This window comes from Microcaecilia unicolor, chromosome 1, assembly GCF_901765095.1.
Source record: "Microcaecilia unicolor chromosome 1, aMicUni1.1, whole genome shotgun sequence".
Lineage (NCBI taxonomy): Eukaryota > Metazoa > Chordata > Amphibia > Gymnophiona > Siphonopidae > Microcaecilia > Microcaecilia unicolor.
Window position 1 is genome coordinate 287,118,180 of NC_044031.1, and position 20,625 is coordinate 287,138,804.

The 20,625-nt window shown below is 40.2% G+C and overlaps 1 protein-coding gene across 1 annotated transcript in view; it reads right to left on the minus strand.

The window, feature by feature from the left end:
- Window positions 1-1,405: 1,405 nt before the first annotated feature.
- MARCHF11 (membrane associated ring-CH-type finger 11) overlaps window positions 1,406-20,625 on the minus strand; it is a 160,332-nt gene continuing 141,112 nt past the window's right edge. The window contains exon 4 of the mRNA XM_030190033.1: window positions 1,406-1,728. Within this exon, the coding sequence (XP_030045893.1) occupies window positions 1,406-1,728 (323 nt within the window). The remainder of the gene's footprint in view (window positions 1,729-20,625) is intronic.

The window sequence follows — 20,625 nt, forward strand, 5'->3', positions numbered from 1 at the left end:
AGTACTGACTGAAGAGGCTGAAAGGGCAGAGCTGCAGAAAACAAGCCACAGGGAACAAATGAAAATATCATGCTACCGGTAGAAATGTGCAGTGAGGGAAAACCTCAGTGAGATAACATAGGAGCCACTGACAGGGAAGAGACAGAGCCACTGAAGAAGTAATAGCAGGCAAAGACAGACTTACCAACACTGTCTTCTCTTTAAAAGCTCCATCCCCTCACTGCAGTCAAGCTGCATTACAGAATCATCTTTTTTGTGAGTGTGTTTAGCAGGCAGAATGAGAGGGGACAGCCACAATTGGGGGGTGGGATAGAGATTCAGAGCAGACATCTTCCACAAGTTGGAGATAGAAAAATACTGAATAATAAGAGCTGAACACAGCACAGTTCTGTATTCTCTATCTCCACCTGCTGGATGATGTGGATACAGCACCAGCAAGTTCATGGCCAGTATGTGGGACAAAAAGAAAACAGACTTCTATGTCCATATAAGTCGATGTCGGGAGTTAGACCTGCTACTTGGAACATCCAGGGGGCCCCTGTTGGAAGGGTCATTAACTGTTTACACTTAGCCTGTATTCACTACAAAACATAACACAGGATAAGTACAAAGCCTGTATGGTGCAAGCAGGGAGTGTGTGCAACATGTACTGAACAGGGCATGTAGAGCCCACATAATCCCATACTCTATGGTGGTGCACCCTCTCCAACAGTTCTGATCCCCTATTGAGTCCCCCAAATATCTAATTCCCCTCCTGACTCCCTCAATATGTCTGATCTTCCTCCTGACCCCCCCCCCCCCCATGCCTTCTAAGCCCTCCTAAATAAACCCCTGTCCCAGACACAACATAGACATTTATGTACTGTGTAAAGGACGTCTCTGTGCCTCCTGTTTCCTTGTTCATATTTTGAATAGGTTTGTTACTAAAATGGATATTCCTGAGTCACGTAGCGGCATACAGAGGACCATTTTACCATGTATTTCAGAACCAGTTCTATGTCAGCAGATCCTGTTCTAAAATTAGAGGGGAACTTGAGATGTCCTGACTTGGGTGTCAGATTTCCCATTTAAATGTTCTTTCTAAAATGCCCTTCCACATTATTAGATGAAATATAGTACTTAAATATCCTACAAATTGTTAGTAATACTTAGGAAATTCCTATTTAAATAGCAGTAACAAAAATCAGGAAATATAAAGAGACCTTTCTTCAGAAAAGTTTATTTGTAATTCAGTTTACAATATAAAAAACATAAATTTTAAAAAGTTTTTATAGATATATATATATTTTTAAAGTCATATGTTTTCACCATTCTTCACAACTACATCCCAAAAATCTTTTAAGAGTTCAAATTCACAGAGAAAATTATCCTCATGTGTTTAGCAGCACAACAGGGATAATATTCTTCATACTGAAGTTACCCTCATCACAACCTCACCAGAACTACTTTCTTCTAAAGAATCTTCTTGAGGTCTCATCCGATTGAATAGGTGTAATAGTACATAGCCACACTGAAATCTTGGTGAGCTTAACTGTGTTGGGTGAACTAAATTACTGGATCTTAAAGCAGACAGTGGCAACCACAATGTCCTACTTGTTGATGACATACCACGACTGCTCTCCTCTATGTCTGTAGCTTTGTCATAATTTAGCACATCCCAATGTAGATTAACAGCTCGCCACCGTTTAAATACTTTGAAAACTGCTGCTCCTTCATGTATAATTAGGCCTGAAATTAAAAAAAAAGATTAATATTATTTTTAACAGCCAAAACATAATATGTGACCTGCTGAATGAAAAGGTACCAAAAGTGGGGTTACAAATAACAGAGATAAACACCATAAAAGTATGGAGGGACAACTTTCATTTTTGAAAGTATTGCATACCATAAGGTTGGTAGAATGGGACCATGCAATTTTTTTCACAACTTTGATATTTTTCATATTCTATAGCCTGAAAACTACAAGCGCATATAAGGCTTCTTTTACTAAGCCACACTAGCAATTCTCATGCGGCAAATGAGGGAAGCCCATAGGAATTGAATGGGCTTCCTCTCATTGACCGCACAGGAATCACTAGCGCGGCATTGTAAAAGAGGTCCATAGTGGGGTATGTAATTTATAGGGTTAATTATTTTTTATTGATAAACATTTCTCATTTTTTAAAGATGTATTAGTCCATACCTGAGGTTGAAATTTTGCAGTATAATGCAGTTGTTATCCCTCTATCCTGTGGTATAAATAAGTCACATACCCTGCTTTTGATACCTTTTTGCTCAGCAGGTCACATAATATGATGCAATAAGAGCAATAGTAATATTAAATTGATGTATTCTTTTGTTTCATATATTGTCAAGCAGATCTCTTGGAAACTGAGGAAAGGGGGAGTAGGAGGAGTAGGCTCTTGAACAACACTAGTAGGCGACGTAGGTTAGGAACAATCTCTTTATTTAAATACATAAATTCCATGTAAAATTAAAAAATTAATAAAAACATATATATATATATATATATATATATATATATATATATATATCATATATTATTTACTAATTGGTTGTAAGTGTGTTTTAATTATTTATTTCACTGTATTTTGAGTTTTTTTGTTATACTTCATTTTGATGTTTTTTCTGCTAATTTTTAGATGTCATCCTTCTTTGATTGGTAATATACAACACCTTTATCGTATGTTATATACAGTGGGGGAAATAAGTATTTGATCCCTTGCTGATTTTGTAAGTTTGCCCACTGACAAAGACATGAGCAGCCCATAATTGAAGGGTAGGTTATTGGTAACAGTGAGAGATAGCACATCACAAATTAAATCCGGAAAATCACATTGTGGAAAGTATATGAATTTATTTGCATTCTGCAGAGGGAAATAAGTATTTGATCCCTCTGGCAAACAAGACCTAATACTTGGTGGCAAAACCCTTGTTGGCAAGCACAGCGGTCAGACGTCTTCTGTAGTTGATGATGAGGTTTGCACACATGTCAGGAGGAATTTTGGTCCACTCCTCTTTGCAGATCATCTCTAAATCATTAAGAGTTCTGGGCTGTCGCTTGGCAACTCGCAGCTTCAGCTCCCTCCATAAGTTTTCAATGGGATTAAGGTCTGGTGACTGGCTAGGCCACTCCATGACCCTAATGTGCTTCTTCCTGAGCCACTCCTTTGTTGCCTTGGCTGTATGTTTTGGGTCATTGTCGTGCTGGAAGACCCAGCCACGACCCATTTTTAAGGCCCTGGCGGAGGGAAGGAGGTTGTCACTCAGAATTGTACGGTACATGGCCCCATCCATTCTCCCATTGGCGGTGAAGTAGTCCTGTGCCCTTAGCAGAGAAACACCCCCAAAACATAACATTTCCACCTCCATGCTTGACAGTGGGGACGGTGTTCTTTGGGTCATAGGCAGCATTTCTCTTCCTCCAAACACGGCGAGTTGAGTTCATGCCAAAGAGCTCAATTTTTGTCTTATCTGACCACAGCACCTTCTCCCAATCACTCTCGGCATCATCCAGGTGTTCACTGGCAAACTTCAGACGGGCCGTCACATGTGCCTTCCGGAGCAGGGGGACCTTGCGGGCACTGCAGGATTGCAATCCGTTATGTCGTAATGTGTTACCAATGGTTTTCGTGGTGACAGTGGTCCCAGCTGCCTTGAGATCATTGACAAGTTCCCCCCTTGTAGTTGTAGGCTGATTTCTAACCTTCCTCATGATCAAGGATACCCCACGAGGTGAGATTTTGCGTGGAGCCCCAGATCTTTGTCGATTGACAGTCATTTTGTACTTCTTCCATTTTCTTACTATGGCACCAACAGTTGTCTCCTTCTCGCCCAGCGTCTTACTGATGGTTTTGTAGCCCATTCCAGCCTTGTGCAGGTGTATGATCTTGTCCCTGACATCCTTAGACAGCTCCTTGCTCTTGGCCATTTTGTAGAGGTTAGAGTCTGACTGATTCACTGAGTCTGTGGACAGGTGTCTTTCATACAGGTGACCATTGCCGACAGCTGTCTGTCATGCAGGTAACGAGTTGATTTGGAGCATCTACCTGGTCTGTAGGGGCCAGATCTCTTACTGGTTGGTGGGGGATCAAATACTTATTTCCCTCTGCAGAATGCAAATAAATTCATATACTTTCCACAATGTGATTTTCCGGATTTAATTTGTGATGTGCTATCTCTCACTGTTACCAATAACCTACCCTTCAATTATGGGCTGCTCATGTCTTTGTCAGTGGGCAAACTTACAAAATCAGCAAGGGATCAAATACTTATTTCCCCCACTGTATAATCTAATATTTTTTAATAATTTAATAATTTAAGTATTTATTATATATTTGAAAACTATATATGTATATATGTTTGAGTATAAGTATTTTTACATGTATGGATTTTATATGTATGTGTATATATATGTATATATATGTATATGTATATATATATATATATATATATGTATGTATATGTATGCATATGTGTATATATATTATAGCATTTCTGCAATACTAATAATAATTTTTTTTATAAAAAAAATTTTTTTATAAAAAATGTTTTTATTCATTTTTTAATTTTACATGGAATTTATGTTTATCACACATTTAACGTTCTACATTTATTTTACTTTTGTTCTGCATGTTTGTTATATTACCATTGTTTGGTTTTATTTCATAGACTCCTGAAGAAGGCATCTGTAGCGCCGAAACACGGCTGTGTTGAGTCGAGTGTATATTTAAATAAAGAGATTGTTCCTAACCTACGTCGCCTACTAGTGTTGTTCAAGAGCCTACTCTTCCTACTCCCCCTTTCCTCAGATTACTTTTCATAGGAATTTGTGTACCTCCACCCTTGTGGTGGTTTGGCTTGCGTGGATCTCTTGGAAACAACATTAATATATTTATTTTCATGGACTTTTTGTGTTTTTTTTCTTTCTTTTTTATTGTGATTTAAACAGTCATTTATATCCCACTTATATCCTGAAGGATTTGACACGAGTTACAAACATAACCTAAAATTCCAAAATTTACATTAATAAATAAAATGAAAACATATTATAACTATATGTGGAGGGGCATAATCGAATGCAAACGTCTATCTCCATGGGCATCTATGTCTGAAAACGGGTACGTGAAGAGGCGGGACAGACCGTATTTTCGAAAAAATGGATGTTTTTCAGCTGGGCGTTTGTTTTTTTTAGCGATAATGGAAACTAAAAACGCCCAGCTCAAAAACGTCCTAATCCGAGCCATTTGGTCATGGGTGGGGCCAGGATTCGTAGTACACTGGCCCCCCTGCTATGGCAGGACACCAACTGGGCACCTTAGAGGTCAGTGCGGTGGACTTCAGAAAAAGCTCCCACATGCATACTGTAGCTCCCTTACCACGGGTGCTGAGCACCCAAACCCCCTCCCCCAAAACCCACTACCCACAAATGTACAACACTACCATAGTTCTTAGGGGTGAAGGGGGCACCTACATGTGGGTACAGTGGGTTTTGGAGACCTCCCATTTACCAGCACAAGTGTTATAGTGGGGGGGGGGGGGGGGGGGGGATGGGCCTGGGTCCACCTGGCTGAAGTGCACTGCGCTACCCACTAAAAGTGCTCCAGGGACCTGCATACATGCAGGCCTCTAGGACTTGTTGCTGCTATATAACATTGGCACACCAGTTGACACCTGAAGACTAATCTCTCCGAAAACGTCCTTTATTGGAATAAGCACGCTTACTCACAGTTAACTGCAGATCAGAGGTTGTGGCCCACTGGCAATGAGTCTCGCTGGTACTGAGATTAGCAGTAGGTCAGAGCTGGCAGAATGCTGTACAATGCCCTCTTTCAGCCACATTCAAGGTAAGAACTAAGTTCTGTAACGCGGCTAACACGTGAAAGGGATCTAAAACTGGCTTACAAAAATGGCCACTACCTCATGGACTACTGGAAACAAAACAGGGCACACTCTGACCCAGTAAGCAGGGTGAAAAGCACCATGGGAGTAGAGCCTACCAACTACCAACATCGTGAGCATTTGCCACAAGCTAGTGGAATCACGGAGCCCAATACCCTACACCCACCACAATACATTGCTGATGTGACTCTGCAGTGCGCATAACAGAAAAGGTGTCACACTCACCCGAGAGCCACATTAGAACCAGGGAAAGGCTATCAGAGGATGGAACACATTCTGCTGTCATAGAGGTGGGTACGGCATTTGAGACTGGCATAGAGGCTGAAAAAAAAGTTTTTAAAGTGGGGTTTTTTTGGTGGGAGGGGGTTAGTGACCACTGGGGGAGTCCGAGGAGGTCATCCCCGATTCCCTCCGGTGGTCATCTGGGCAGTTGGGGCACTTTTTGGGGACTTGTTCATGAAAAAAAAGGGTCCAAAAAAAAGTGATCCGAAATCGCGGTAAAAATGCCTTTTTTTTTTCGATTATCAGCTAAAGACGCCCATCTCTCCTCGGCTGATAACCATGCCCCAGTTCTGCCTTCACCATGCCTCCGACACGCCCCCATAAACTTTACCCGTTTCCGCGACGGATTGCAGTTGGAAACGCCCAAAATCGGCTTTCGATTATACCGATTTGGGCGCCCATGGGAGAAAGACGCCCATCTCCCGATTTGGGTCGCAATATAGGCGTTTTTCTCTTTCGATTATAAGCAGGATAGTAAAAGAAAACTTGACAAATTGATAAATTAATAGATAAATTATTGAGAACACTTAGTAGCAGAAAAGACTATAAATAGAAAATCTTATAATGCAGAATATTCCAAAGCTAAATAAGAAAATAACCCAAATACAAAAACTTTAAATTATTAAGTATTCTTCAACTTGTAAAATAACAAAAACTTAAAAGTTTCCTAAATTTCAAGTATGCTGATTCCAATGTTAACTCAAAAGGGAACTGATTCCACAGTTGCAGAATCTCACACAATAGTGTTCAATTTCCTGTTTAAAAAAACAACAACAATCTAATCAATCTAATATTTCCTAGCTAGAGCTTAGCAACCCAGAAAGAATCCCTTATTGTACAGAACAAGTCAAATTTGGGGCAAGGCTCTTCAGAATCCTAAAAGCTAGTATCAAAATAAAAAAAAACTCTCATATGTACTGGCAGCCAGTATAAAGCATACTCTGTCCTACTTTTTATTAAATGTAACTATCCAAGCTACAGTATTTTGTACTAACTGTAACCTTTCTAGAGATTGTTTAGTAATCCCCAGATTAAGTGAAGAAACTTACCTATAGCAGGTATTCTCCGGGGACAGCAGGCCATTCATTCTCACATGTGGGTGCCGTCATCCACATCGCCTGGTGCGGAGCGCTTTTAAAGCGTATATGATTTTAAGACCATGTGCTAGCATCCCCACCGTGCATTTGTGAGTGCCTTCCCACCCTCTGTGAGAGCACAGGACCAGCAGTACAATACAATAGCATTGAAAACAACTCCAAGCGGAGGAAGGAGGGTATGTGAGAATGAATGGCCTGCTGTCCTCTGCTACAGGTAAGTATCTTCGCTTTCTCCTAGGACAAGCAGGCTATATTCTCACATATGGGAATCCCTAGCTACCAGGCATACTAAAAACAATAGGAACTCACAATAGCAAGTTCAAAACAATAATTAACCTGAAACAATATACATACTTAGTGAGAGTACAGCCTGGAACAGAACAAAACATGACTAGGAGGGTAGAGTTGGATTCTAGAACCCAAACAAATTCTGCAAAACTATCTGTCCAAACCGACTACTGCATCGAATATCCTGCTCAAGGCAGTAGCGAGATGTGAATGTGTGTGGACTTAAGACCACACATTCACATTGCAGCCTTGCAATTTTCTTCAGTGGAGACTGACCTCAAGTGGGCCATGGTTCTGAGATTGTGAGCCTTGACATGACCCTCAATAATCAGCCTAGCCTGGACGTAAGTGAAAGAAATGCAAATTGCTAGCCAATTAGAGATTGTGCATTTCCCAATGGCGACCCCCATCCTGTTGGGATCAAAAGAAACAAAAAGCTGGGTGGACTGTCTGTAGGGCCTAGTCTGCTCCATGTAAAAGATCAATGCTTGGTATGCAAAGTGTGCAGTTTGCATTCGCCAGGATAGGCATGAGGTTTGGGAAAGAATGCTGGAAGAATGGTTGACTGGTTCAGATGGAACTCAAACACAACCTTAGGCAGGAACTTAGGGTCCGTGCGGAGAACTACTCTGTTATGATGAAATTTAGTGTAAGATGGATCTGCCACTAGGGCCAAAAGCTCACTGACCCTGCGAGCTGAAGTAACAGCCACCAAAAATAAGACTTTCCAGGTCAAGTACTTCAGATGACAGGAATCCAGCGGCTCAAAAGGAGATTCATCAGCTGGGTTAGGACGACATTGATGTCCCATGACACAGGCAATGGTTTGAAAGGGGGCTTTGTCAAAAGCAAACTTCTCATGAAGTGAACAACTAGAGGCTGTCCAGAGATGGGCTTATCTTCTATATGGTGATGGGAAACACTAATTACACTGAGCTGAACCCTTACAGAGTTGGTTTTAAGACCAGACTCGGAAAGGTGCAGAAGGTATTCAAGCAGGGTCTGTTTGGGGCCAGAAATAGGATCAAGAGACCTGCCCTCACACCAGATGGCAAACCTCCATTTGAAAGTGGAATCTTTCCTAGAAGCTAACAACACCTTACAGACACCCTCATGAAGATGCAAGGAGGGAAATTCTAAGCCCTCAACATCCAGGCTGTGAGGGCCAGGGACTGGAGGTTTGGATGCAGAAGAGATCTCTCATTCTGCGTGATGAGAGTCAGAAAACACTCCATCCTCTAAGTTTCTTCGGAGGATAACTCCAGAAGAAGAGGGAACCAGATCTGCCTGAGCCAATAGGAGGCAATCAGAATCATGGCTCCATGGTTTTCTCTGAGTTTCAGCAATTCTTCCTCATGAGAGGTATGGGAGGATATGCATACAGAAGACTGTTCCCCCCCCCCCCCCCCAGTGGAGAAGGAAGGCATCCAACGCTAGCCTGTCATGTGCCCTGACCCTGGAACAGTAATAAGGGGCTTTGTGATTGAATGGAGTGGCAAAGATATCCACCAAGGGGGTGCCTCACTCTCAGAAGATTCCGCAGGTAACACTTGTGCTGAGTGATCACTCATTTGGTTGCATTACCCTACTCAGTCTGTTGGCTAGGGTGTTGGATTTGCCTGCCAGGTATGTGACCCTGAGAACTATCCTTTTCTGGATGGCCCAGTATCACATCTCTATGACCTACTGACACAGAGGGTATAATCTGGTACCTCACCTGCCCATTGGTGTAATAATTGCAACCTGATTGTCCGTTTGAATGACAACAATTTGATTGAACTGCTGATCTCTGAAAGCCTTTAGAGCATTTCAGATTGCCTGTACCTCTAGGAGGTTGATCTGAAGATCTGCTTCCTGAGTTGACCAAGCACGCTGGGTATGAAGATCATCCAAATGAGCCCCCAACCCCAGGTAGGATGCATCCATCATCATCACCTTCTGGGGCTGAGCAATTTGGAATGGAAGTTCCTTGGTTGGAATTGTCCACCAGAAGAGGGACTGAACCAACTCTGGTGTCACTCAGATGACATCCAAAAGGTTCCCAGAGGCCTGACACCACTGGGAAGCTATAGTCCACTGGGCAGTTCTCATGTGAAGACATGCCAGGGTGTGACATGCATTGTGGAGGCCATGTGGCCTAGCCACCTGAACAGGGAGAAAGGCTCCACCTGCTGTGTGTATAGCAGGGGTCCAATGAACGCCTATTGCTGAACTGGGAGCAGATGGGATTTGGGGTAATTAAAAAAAAACCCTAGTAGCTCTAGCACCCGAATAGTTCTTCGCATGGACTGCTGAGCACCGTTCTTCAATGTGCTCTTCACCAGCCAATCATCCAGGTAGGGAAACACATGGACTTCCAGTCTGTGTAGCGATGTTGCAACTACCACTAGATACTTGGTGAAAACCCTGGGAGCCGACACAAGGCCAGTCAGCAACACACAATACTGGAAATGACATGTTCTCACCCAAAATGTGGACTTGAAGTATTAGAATGTAAGTGTAGGCATCCTAATTCCAGAGAGCATAGCCAATCTTGAGCCTGAATCACTGGGAGAAGAGTGCAGACAAATGCAAAGTATAGCACATTGGGTAGAATTATCCAAATTATAGTTACCTGATGTTAGGGTCCACCTTGGGAGTCAGCACCCAAGAAAAGGATCTAGGTGTCATTGTAGACAATACGCTGAAACCTTCTGCTCAGTGTGCAGCGTCAGCCAAATAAGCAAACAGGATGCTAGGAATTATTAGGGAAGGTAAATAAGATCAGGAATACTATAATGCCTCTCTATCTCTCCATGGTGTGACCTCACCTGAAGTATCTGGTTGCTGTATCTCAAAAAAGATATAGTGGAATTAGAAAAGGTTCAAAAAACAGCGACCAAAATGATAAAGGGGATGGAATTCTTCTTATATGAAGAAAGGCTAAAGAGGTTAGGGCTTTTGGCTTGGAAGAGATAGCTAAGGGGAAATATGAATGAGGTGTACAAAATCCTGAGTGGTGTGGAAAAAGTAGGAGTGAATCGATTTTTTACTCTTTCAAAAAGTACAAAGACTAGGGGACACTTTATGAAGTTACATGGATATACTTTTAAAACAAATAGGAGGAAATATTTTTTCACTCAACAAATGTTTAAGCTGTGAAACTCATTGCTGGAGGATGTGGTAACAGTGGTTAGAGAATCTGGGTTTAAAAAATGATTTGGAGAAGTTCCTGGAGGAAACATCCATAGTCTGCTATTGAGAAAGACAGGGGAAGCCACTGATTGCCCTGGAATTGGTAGCATGGAATGTTGCTACTATTTGGGTTTCTGCCAGGTACTTGTGATCTGGATTGGCCACTGTTGGAAACACAATACTGGGCTAGATGGACCATTGGTCTGACCCAGTATGGCTGGTTCTTAAGAACTCAGCTGGTGAAGTCTGAGTTTCAGCCTGTCTCATTCTACTAACAGAATTCTCAGGCCTCCTACAACATTGAGACACCAATGCTTCCCAGTGACTCAGTGAATTTTCTGCCCCTGATGCACTGGAGATGGACACTAGTACAACCAACCTCAATTCCGAGTCCCCTCTGGGCCTTTGTTTTGAGATGTCTATTTCAGGCAGGGCATGGGTCTCAATTATCAGCTGAACTGCCCTTACTCTCAATATTGATGACATTGAAGCTGCAGCATCTTATTGAGTGAAGAAATACTCCATCCACCCCTCAAATCTCTGCATAAGCTGCTCCTTTAAGGCTGTAGGAGTGGACACATCCTTCTGAATCACCTGGGGTTTATCAGAACCTGAGTCCCAGGTCCGTAGAAATGGGTACACCCTCTCTGATGGCACGGAGAATCAGCAGGCCTCATGTTAACAGCATTTTGAGGACACTGGTGACCATGATACTTCAGTACTCTTGGCAACATGCTAAATAAGGATCAGTATTGAGATACCTCAGCCTCCGCTTGATGTCCTGAGTTGCTTTCCCTCAGCAACGAAGAAGATAAGGTCAAATCCTTCTTCTTCGGGTGGGAATTAGATGATTATCATTCCCTGTGGGCTCTATCTATGCTTAATGTCAAGGATGATCAAGACCCTATCAACTCTGGCATCCTGAGTTGCTCCTATTGCAATGTCAATGAACCAATGTTATCTCCAAAAAGCTTTCCCCTAATCTAATCAAATGAAATATAGCCATTTATATTCTGCATAACCAAGTTTTATGGCTCAAAGTAGATTACAAATTATAAAAATGGGCTAAAAGCCCATTTAAAATTGAAATCATCATAAGTACATAAGTATTGCCATACTGAGTCAGACCAAAGGTCCATCAAGCCCAGCATCCTATTTCTAACAGTGGCCAATCCAGGTCACAAATACCTGGCAAGATCCCGAAAAAGTTCAATACATTTTATGCTGCTTATCCCAGAAGTAGCAGTGGATTTTCCCCAAGTCAATTTAATAATGGTCGGACTTTTCCTTTCGGAAGCCATCCAGACCTTTTTTAAAGCCCGCTAAGCTAACGCCTTTACCACATTCTGAAGCAATGAATTCCAGAGTTTAATTACACATTGAGTGAAGAAAAATTTTCTCAGATTCGTATTAAATTTACTGCTTTGTAGATTCATTGCATGTCCCCTAGTCCTAGTATTTTTGGAAAGAGTAACCAAACGATTCATGTCTACCTGTTCCACTCCACTCATTATTTTATAGACCTCTATTACATCTCCCCTCAGCCGTCTTTTCTCCAAGCTGAAGAGCCCTAAACACGTCAGCCTTTCCTCATAGGGAAGTCATCCCATCCCCTTTATCATTTTCGTCACCTTTCTCTGTACCTCTTCTAATTCCACTATATCTTTTTTGAGATGTGGCGACCACAATTGAACACAATATTCGAGGTGCGGTTGCACCATGGACCGATACAAAGGCATTATAATGTCCTCACTTTTGTTTTCCATTCCTTTCCTAATAATACCTAACATTCTATTTGCTTTCTTAGCCGCCGCAACACACTGAGCAGAGGGTTTCAATGTATCATCAACAATGACGCCGAGATCCCTTTCTTGGTTGGTGACTCCTAATGTGGAACCTTGCATTACATAGCTATAGTTCAGATTCCTCTTTCCCACATGCATCACTTTGCACTTGTTCACATTAAATGTCATCTGCCATTTGGATGCCCAGTCTCCCAGTCCTGTAAGGTCCTCTTGTAATTTTTACAATCCTCTTGCGATTTAACAACTTTGAATAACTTTATGTCATCAGCAAATTTAATTATCTCACTAGTTACTCCCATTTCTAGATAATTTATAAATATGTTAAAAAGCAGCGGTCCTAGCACAGACCCCTGGGGAACCCCACTAACTACCCTTCTCCATTGAGAATATTGACCATTTAACCCTACTCCCTGTTTTCTATCCTTTAACCAGTGTTTAATCCACAATAGGACACTACCTCCTATCCCATGACTCTCCAATTTCTTCTGGAGTCTTCGTGAGGTACTTTGTCAAACGCCTTTTGAAAATCCACAATATCAAGGGGCTCGCCTTTAGCCACATGTTTGTTCACCTCTTCAAAGAAATGTAATAGATTGGTGAGGCAAGATTTCCCTTCACTAAATTCATGTTGGCTTTGTCTCATTAATCCATGCTTTTGAAAATGCTCTGTAATTTTGTTCTTTATAATAGTCTCTACCATTTTGCCCGGCACCGATGTCAGGCTCACCGGTCTATAATTTCCCAGATTCCTTCTGGAACCTTTTTTAAATATCGGTGTTACATGGGCTACCCTCCAATCTTCCGGTACCACACTCAATTTTAAAGATAAATTAGTTCCGCCAGTTCATTTTTCTCCAAAGGAGTGCTTAAATGAAAAGTAGCAATCTATTTCTTTTAAACTATGTGGTAATTTATTGCAGAACTCTAGTCCATAACCTAAAATTAATCCCTCTGCTTTTCTCTACCTCAAATCCCTGTCTATGACACCTGTGAATAGAGAATACAGTGGGAAGGATCATAGTCAGGTCCTAGGCACTGCAGACACCATGAATGAGTATCCATGATGGATATGGTCCTGATGTACTGGAAGCTGTTAGGGGTCTGCTTTTGAGATGTCATCTGGAAAAATAACTGCAGCAAAATCAAATGACTGTGAAAAAAATAATCCATGATATATACATCCTGACTCACTCTGGAATCCATGACAGATTCAAGAGTGGCCAGATCTCCAGGAGATGGTTGTTAGGTAAGCCCTGCACTATCCCACACATATACCTTTGCATGTCCTCTCCCATCTCCTGGTCAAAAGAAAAAAGAGGGTCCACACAACTTCCACGGATAACCAAAGTACAAAACAGGAGTGGAAGGGAGGAAGAGTTTCAACAAACCAGCAAAATAGAAGTGGAGTACATAAAAAGTTTATTTGCCAAACTGGAAAATCCACAACATTGAAAAGGAAGTGGCCCAAGTTTTGGGGTCTAGAACATAAATAGATATGAAACAAGATATAACATAGTGTAATATAATATGCTGACACATTATCATAAGCTGCATAAAACCATCACGATAAAACATGTATATAATGATAACAGAGATATGAAAAATAGAGATACGAAAAATGTGTGATAAATCAAGGGGTGCACAAAAGTGAAGAAATATGTCCAAAACTTTTTAATTTTTAATTATCTATCTATATAACATAGTGAGCGTTATGATAGCAATACGATGTGGGATGCCAAGTTTAATAAATTGCCAAGTGAAACAAAAAAAGGGAATAATATATTAAAAAATAAAAATAATAACAAAACAATGAAACATGCCGTTTTTATTGTGTGCATCAGAGAATGCATCCAAGGTTCATAATGTGCAACAGAGTGTGTCAACTTGTTATACTGCATACCATTGTAGTGAACTTCACTGCTTCTGAAATGAAGGATGTGACAAGGATTCCTGAACATTAGAGAGAACATGAAATCTCGGTATAGGTATAGCATGACAAATCAAACATATAAACGGCAAGTGACCGACTCACCTGCAAATGCGCAGTAGAGACTTCCCTCTCTGTCCCGCCCTCGCGTCAAGACGTGATGACGTCAGAGGGCGGAACAGAGAGGGAAACGGAGTCAGAGTCACTGTCGGACGCTGCCGCCTGGAAACGAACATGGCGCGCACCAACCTCCCCCTCCCCCCATCCCGCTGCCGCTCCCGCCCTCCTCCGCATCGGGCCCCCTGCACTGACCTGACAGTGCCTCTCACCTCCGTGTGGAAGCGCTGCAGGCAGCAGCAGAGCGATCTGCTGCTGCCTGCAGCGCTTTCACACGGAGGTCATAGGCGCTGTCAGGTCAGTGCAGGGGGCCCGGCACGGAGGGGGGAGGGAGCGGCGCAACGAGGGTAGCTGGAAATCTTGCCTGTTTTTACGGGCTTAACGGCTAGTAATAAAATATGAGACGTACTGATGTAAAATGAAGTGGGGGTTATACTGAAGCTAAGTCTGGGTACATATAACTTAATGATAACCAGTGAAGCACTATGAAAATACTTGAAAGAGACTCACAGAGAGAGTCCAGCTAAATGGGTATAAAGCAGATAGGATAAACTGTGCCCAAATGATTATAGCAAATGATAAACCGAAATGAGAACACATACCTTAATACAAAAGTGCTCCAATGCAGTGTCACTAGTGTTTGTACAACAAAACTCTGAATCAAAGAAAAAAAGCACCAAAAAATAAGCGTTTGAAGTCTGACATAATGTAGCATCATATATTTAAATAGGGGCATATCAAAATACATATTTCGTGCTATGATGTATACTGTTGGTACTGAGTGTATCACTCAAAACAATTGGACGATATGTGTGATGTTGCTTGAGAAAAGGTTAAACCAGAAAATAACAGAAATAAAGCTCTAGAGAGCACCTGAAAATGTATATATATATATAGGGGGGAAAGAGATATATTAACTATACAAACTCTATGAGCACAATGCAAGTCAAATGTGTTGTGGGATAGAATGTAAATAATGAACCATAAAAAACATAATAAGGATCTACCATGAAATATACATCTGGGTTCTATCTAGTGAAAAAAACCCATCCCATTCATAAATATAGGGGGAAATGTGACTTGATATACTGCCTTTCTGTGGTTTTTGCAACTACATTCAAAGCAATTTACATAGTATATAGAGGTACTTATTTGTACCTGGGGCAATGGAGGGTTAAGTGACATGCTCAGAGTCACAAGAAGCTGCAGTGGGAATCGAACCCAGTTACCCAGGCTCAAAGTCCGCTGCACTAACCACTAGGCTACTATGGTATAAAAGTGCTAAAAAGTACCCGGTCCACTCTCAAAATATATATATATATATATATATGTGGCATGGGTCACTGATAATTGAAAATACTTAAAAGTAATATGGCTTGTGTGAAAGAAAAATTGCCAAAATGTGACATGCTAAAAACATATCATGAATTGAAAAAGATCATATGTATGAAAAATAATGACATGAAAATTTGTACAGATGTGCCATACGGAAGCTCCTGACTTAATAAAAACAGAAGAGCCAAATAATGAAATGGAAAATGTGAAGAAATGAAAAAGGACATTTGTGAAGGAATGTATATGAAAAGCTTACAGAATAAGAGAGTATAACATGTTTTACTTTAAAGGCCATTTAGCTTTTATTCATTTGTATTCCTTACTGCTCCATCAAATGTAAGATATCTTACAGTAAATGCTGTTTGAAGGTGAGCCTATATGTTGCATACCTTGTGTATGATCAGGTTGTTTTTTTCACCATGTACTGTAAATCAATATATTTATATTGTTTTTTATTTTATTTTTAATGCATATTGCATTTTAAATTCCTTTTGTTTTTTTTATTGCCAGAATAACAACAAACTACATATCATCATCTACTTTTATACATTACATATTAATTTTCATCATTGTTTGTTTTTCTTGGTTGCAAAATGATATTTTCTACATATATTGTTTACATACAATTTTTTATATACATTTAATTTCGATACATAGAAGATATATTTCACACACCATTTTATGTCTTTTGCACCATTGGAGATGTGTATTTATCACATCCATATTTCATCTTATCACTGCACATTTTAACCATCTTTATGTTAACCTTTGGCTACACACACACACACACACACACACACACACACATATATATATATATATATATATATATATATATATATATATATATAGACTCTCGGTCACTCACACAGAGCTTCTTTTACAAAGCCACGCTACCGATTCTTGGTCCAGCAAATGAGAGAAGGCCCATTCAGTTCCTATGGAATTCCTCTCATTTGCCACACGGGAATCGCTAGCGCAGCTTTGTAAAAGAAGCCCATAGTGTCATATATACTCTCTTATTCTGTAAGCTTTTCATATACATTTTCCAAAGGAGCTCCGTATGGCACATCTGCATACACTTTTATATCATTATTTTTCATATGATCTTTTTCAATTCATGATAGGTTTTTAGCACATCATATTTTGGCAATTTTTCTTGCACCCAAATCATATTACGTTTAAGTATTTTCCATTATCAGTGACTCCTGCCATATATATATATATATATATTTTTTTTTTTTTGAGAGTGGACCGGGTACTTTTTAGCACTTTTACCTATGTATATTTATAAACAAGATGTTTTTTCACTAGATAGAACACAGATGTATATTTCATGGCAGATCCTTATTTTGTTTTTTTATGGCTCATTATTTACATTCTATCCTGCAGTATATCTGACTTGCATCATGCTCATAGAGTTTGTATAGTTAATATATCTCTTTTTCCCCTATACATACTTTTATATATTAGGTGCTTTCTAGAGCTTTATTGCTGTTTTTTTGTTGTTTAATCTTTTCTCTAGCAACATCACATACATCGTCCAATTGTTTTCAGTGATACACTCAGTGCCAACAGTATACATAATACCACGAAATACATATTTTAATATATATGACCCTATTTAAATATATGAGGTTACATTACATCAGACTTCAACTGTTTATTTTTTGGCGCTTTTTTGTTTGATTCAGAGTTTTGTTGTACAAACACTAGTAATACTGCGTTGGAGCACTTTTGTATTAAGGCATGTGTTGTCATTTCGGTTTATCGTTTGCTATAATCATTTGGGCACAGTTTATCCTATCTACTTCATACCCATTTAGCTGGACTCTCTCTGTGAGTCTCTTTCAAGTATTTTCATAGTGCTTCACCACTGGTTATCATTAAGTTATATGTACCCAGACTTAGCTTCAGTATAACCCCCACTTCATTTTACATCAGTACGTCTCCTTATATTTTATTATTTGTCATCCTTATGTTTGGACAACAGGCACAATGTGCTCCTTTCAAACTCAGTTTTTGCTTTGTGGTTCACTTTATATTCACCTATATTACTTACGTATGTTATTAGTCTACCATCTGTGGTTTTCCATCTTACATTGATGTATGTTCATTCTGTCAGCCACGTAGAAATCTGTAATTCATACGGAGCACTACATAGGGTATATTAATTTTCTATGCTATACCTATACCAAGATTTCATGTTCTTTCTAATGTTCAGGAATCCTTGTCACATCCTCCATTTCAGAAGCAGCAAAGTTCACTACAACGGTATGCAATAACAAGTTGTCACACTCTATTCGTTTGCACATTATGAACCCTGGAATGCATTTTCTAATGCACACAATAAATATAGCATGTTTCATTGTTTTATTATAATTTTTTAATATATTATTCCCTATTTTTTGTTACACTTGGAAATTTATTAAACTTGACATCCCATAACGTATTGCATCATGTATTAGGCACGCCCAAGTCCAATATAAAATGTATCACCTTATTTTCCTTTTTTTTTTAAATTTCTGGTTTATTATCTTTAAAGTGGACTAACATGCCAACCACATTACTGCCTATCACTGACTTCACCTGACCAGGTTTGGAGCAGCCACCAACCTTGAACTTTATGGATTATGGTTTATTAAAAACTTACTATTCAGCCTTTACAAGAACGTCAAAGTGGTGTACAGACTAAAACATAAAATTAGAAAGTAACTCCAATAATTAAAGGATAGCAGCAGACAAGACAAAGAGCCAAAAATACATCATCAGAAAAAAAACCCCCACAAAAGAAAAGAAAATGGAAACTGTTGATCAATTGAAGAGCCTTAAGTCAAACCAGTCCAAAGCTAAAGACAGGTAAGGACCTGGTCAAAAAATAAGTTTTTAAGAACTTTCTTATAAGCAGCAAAAATTAAAAGGCCACAAACTAACTGTGGAAGAGAATTCTACAAACTTGGGACTAAAAAGAAAAAAGCTGAGTGCCTAGTTGATTCATAATGGGCGTGAGCAGGAGAAGGAAGAACTGAATGATGTGCAGAAAGATCTAGAAGGAATATAGGGGAAATTAAGGAACCTAAATAAGAGGGTGTAACAGAGTGAAGCATTTAAAGGCCTGAGTATTGTAAATTGAATCTGCCCTCTTCTTTGTGGCAGACCTCCCATCAGAATTTTTGCTTAATATGCGCCTTGAATTTCTGGCAAGCAGGGCCAAACAGGGTTCTCTGATGTTTGAGGTGAGAACTTGCATTTCCTTAGTAATCTTTTCTTGTGGCAAGCCATTGTCCAGATCTGTGGGTTTCTGAAATGTGTGGATCTAAGTGGAAATGGTGCCAACTGAATGGCGACTATTTAAATGTGGTTCTGGCTAAAATAGCTGCCAGTATTCACATGGCGCAGGTTTCCACATTATTAAGGCAATTTCAGAACTACCTGAACAGTTATTGCTTTAACACTGTTCCACACAGCTTATGAGTATCCACTCCAGACTAGCCTAATGGTGGCATAGAGGAGTAGCTGAATGGTTAGTGCTATTGGTGGTGTATCAAGATAAATAAAAACATAAATATATGTCTTCCTCATATTTTGGCCTTATGCATCAGTCTACTGTGGTGTATGTGAGTTATATCGGTGATAATCCTAAGTATGGATATTTGTGCCTCATTGGGGTAGTATAGGCAAATGCAGGTATGGTAGGGTAGGGGGCTCACTGCTAGATGCTAGCATGCATCAGTTCACACTCACGTACAGTATCTTTTGCCCTGAGAAGATACTTGCGTGGTAGTGGCATTAACCTATAATCTGCATTTAGATACTCATGCAGCCACGTCTATAACATCCTTGTACTTTAATTCCTTGCCCAGTCCATCTACCTCCCACCCAAAGAGCCCTAGGAAGAAGGCTCCGCATTGTGAAGATACCCAACAGAATGTGAGTTACAGAGTTAATGAAGGTGGTGAGAAGCATGTAGCAAGTGAAGAGGGAGATATGGATAGTATGGCCATAAAGGTGACTTCTTGTCACTGGATCACTGTGACTGGGGTCAAACACAAATCAACATTGAGAAGTGTGTGTATGTGTTTATGTATGGGGAGGGGGGGGGGGCGGGAATGACACATCATCTATCACCATCTGCTGCTCTGGATTGGCAAAGACTTATGTTGGCCAAGTGCTTTAGCAAAGGTCTCTACATTAAGACTGATTCAGTACTATGGTCTCTGAACAAGGTGCATCCATCCAACCTGCTGTGATATTGCAGTACTAGCCAGGTGTTCAGTGGTTGTGGTTGTGGTGGTGGTGATGGGGGGGGGGGGGGGGAGGGTTGAATGAATAAGGCAATGGGCATGATGACTGCCATGTTCAAAGAGATTGTAACTTTAGTTTTAGTAAAATCACTTTAGTTAGTCATAATAACTTTGCATGTCCTAAGGAAACTAAGAAATTGGGAAATCTGTCCTTGCATCAAGTTACTAGTGCTGTTTCCAGTTCTTAGTACATCATGCATAAGGTCATGAACGTATTAATTGTATACATGTACACTCTGAAGTTAGCAAGTTTGTAAGAACAGTCAGTTCTTCTTTCATTAAAACTGCTTATCTGACATAGTGATAGTAATGATTATATCGTGCTAGGTTTAAACATGGGCAACTAACCTTGCAATGAGTTTGCAAATCCTGTACATTATTCAACAATTATTTAC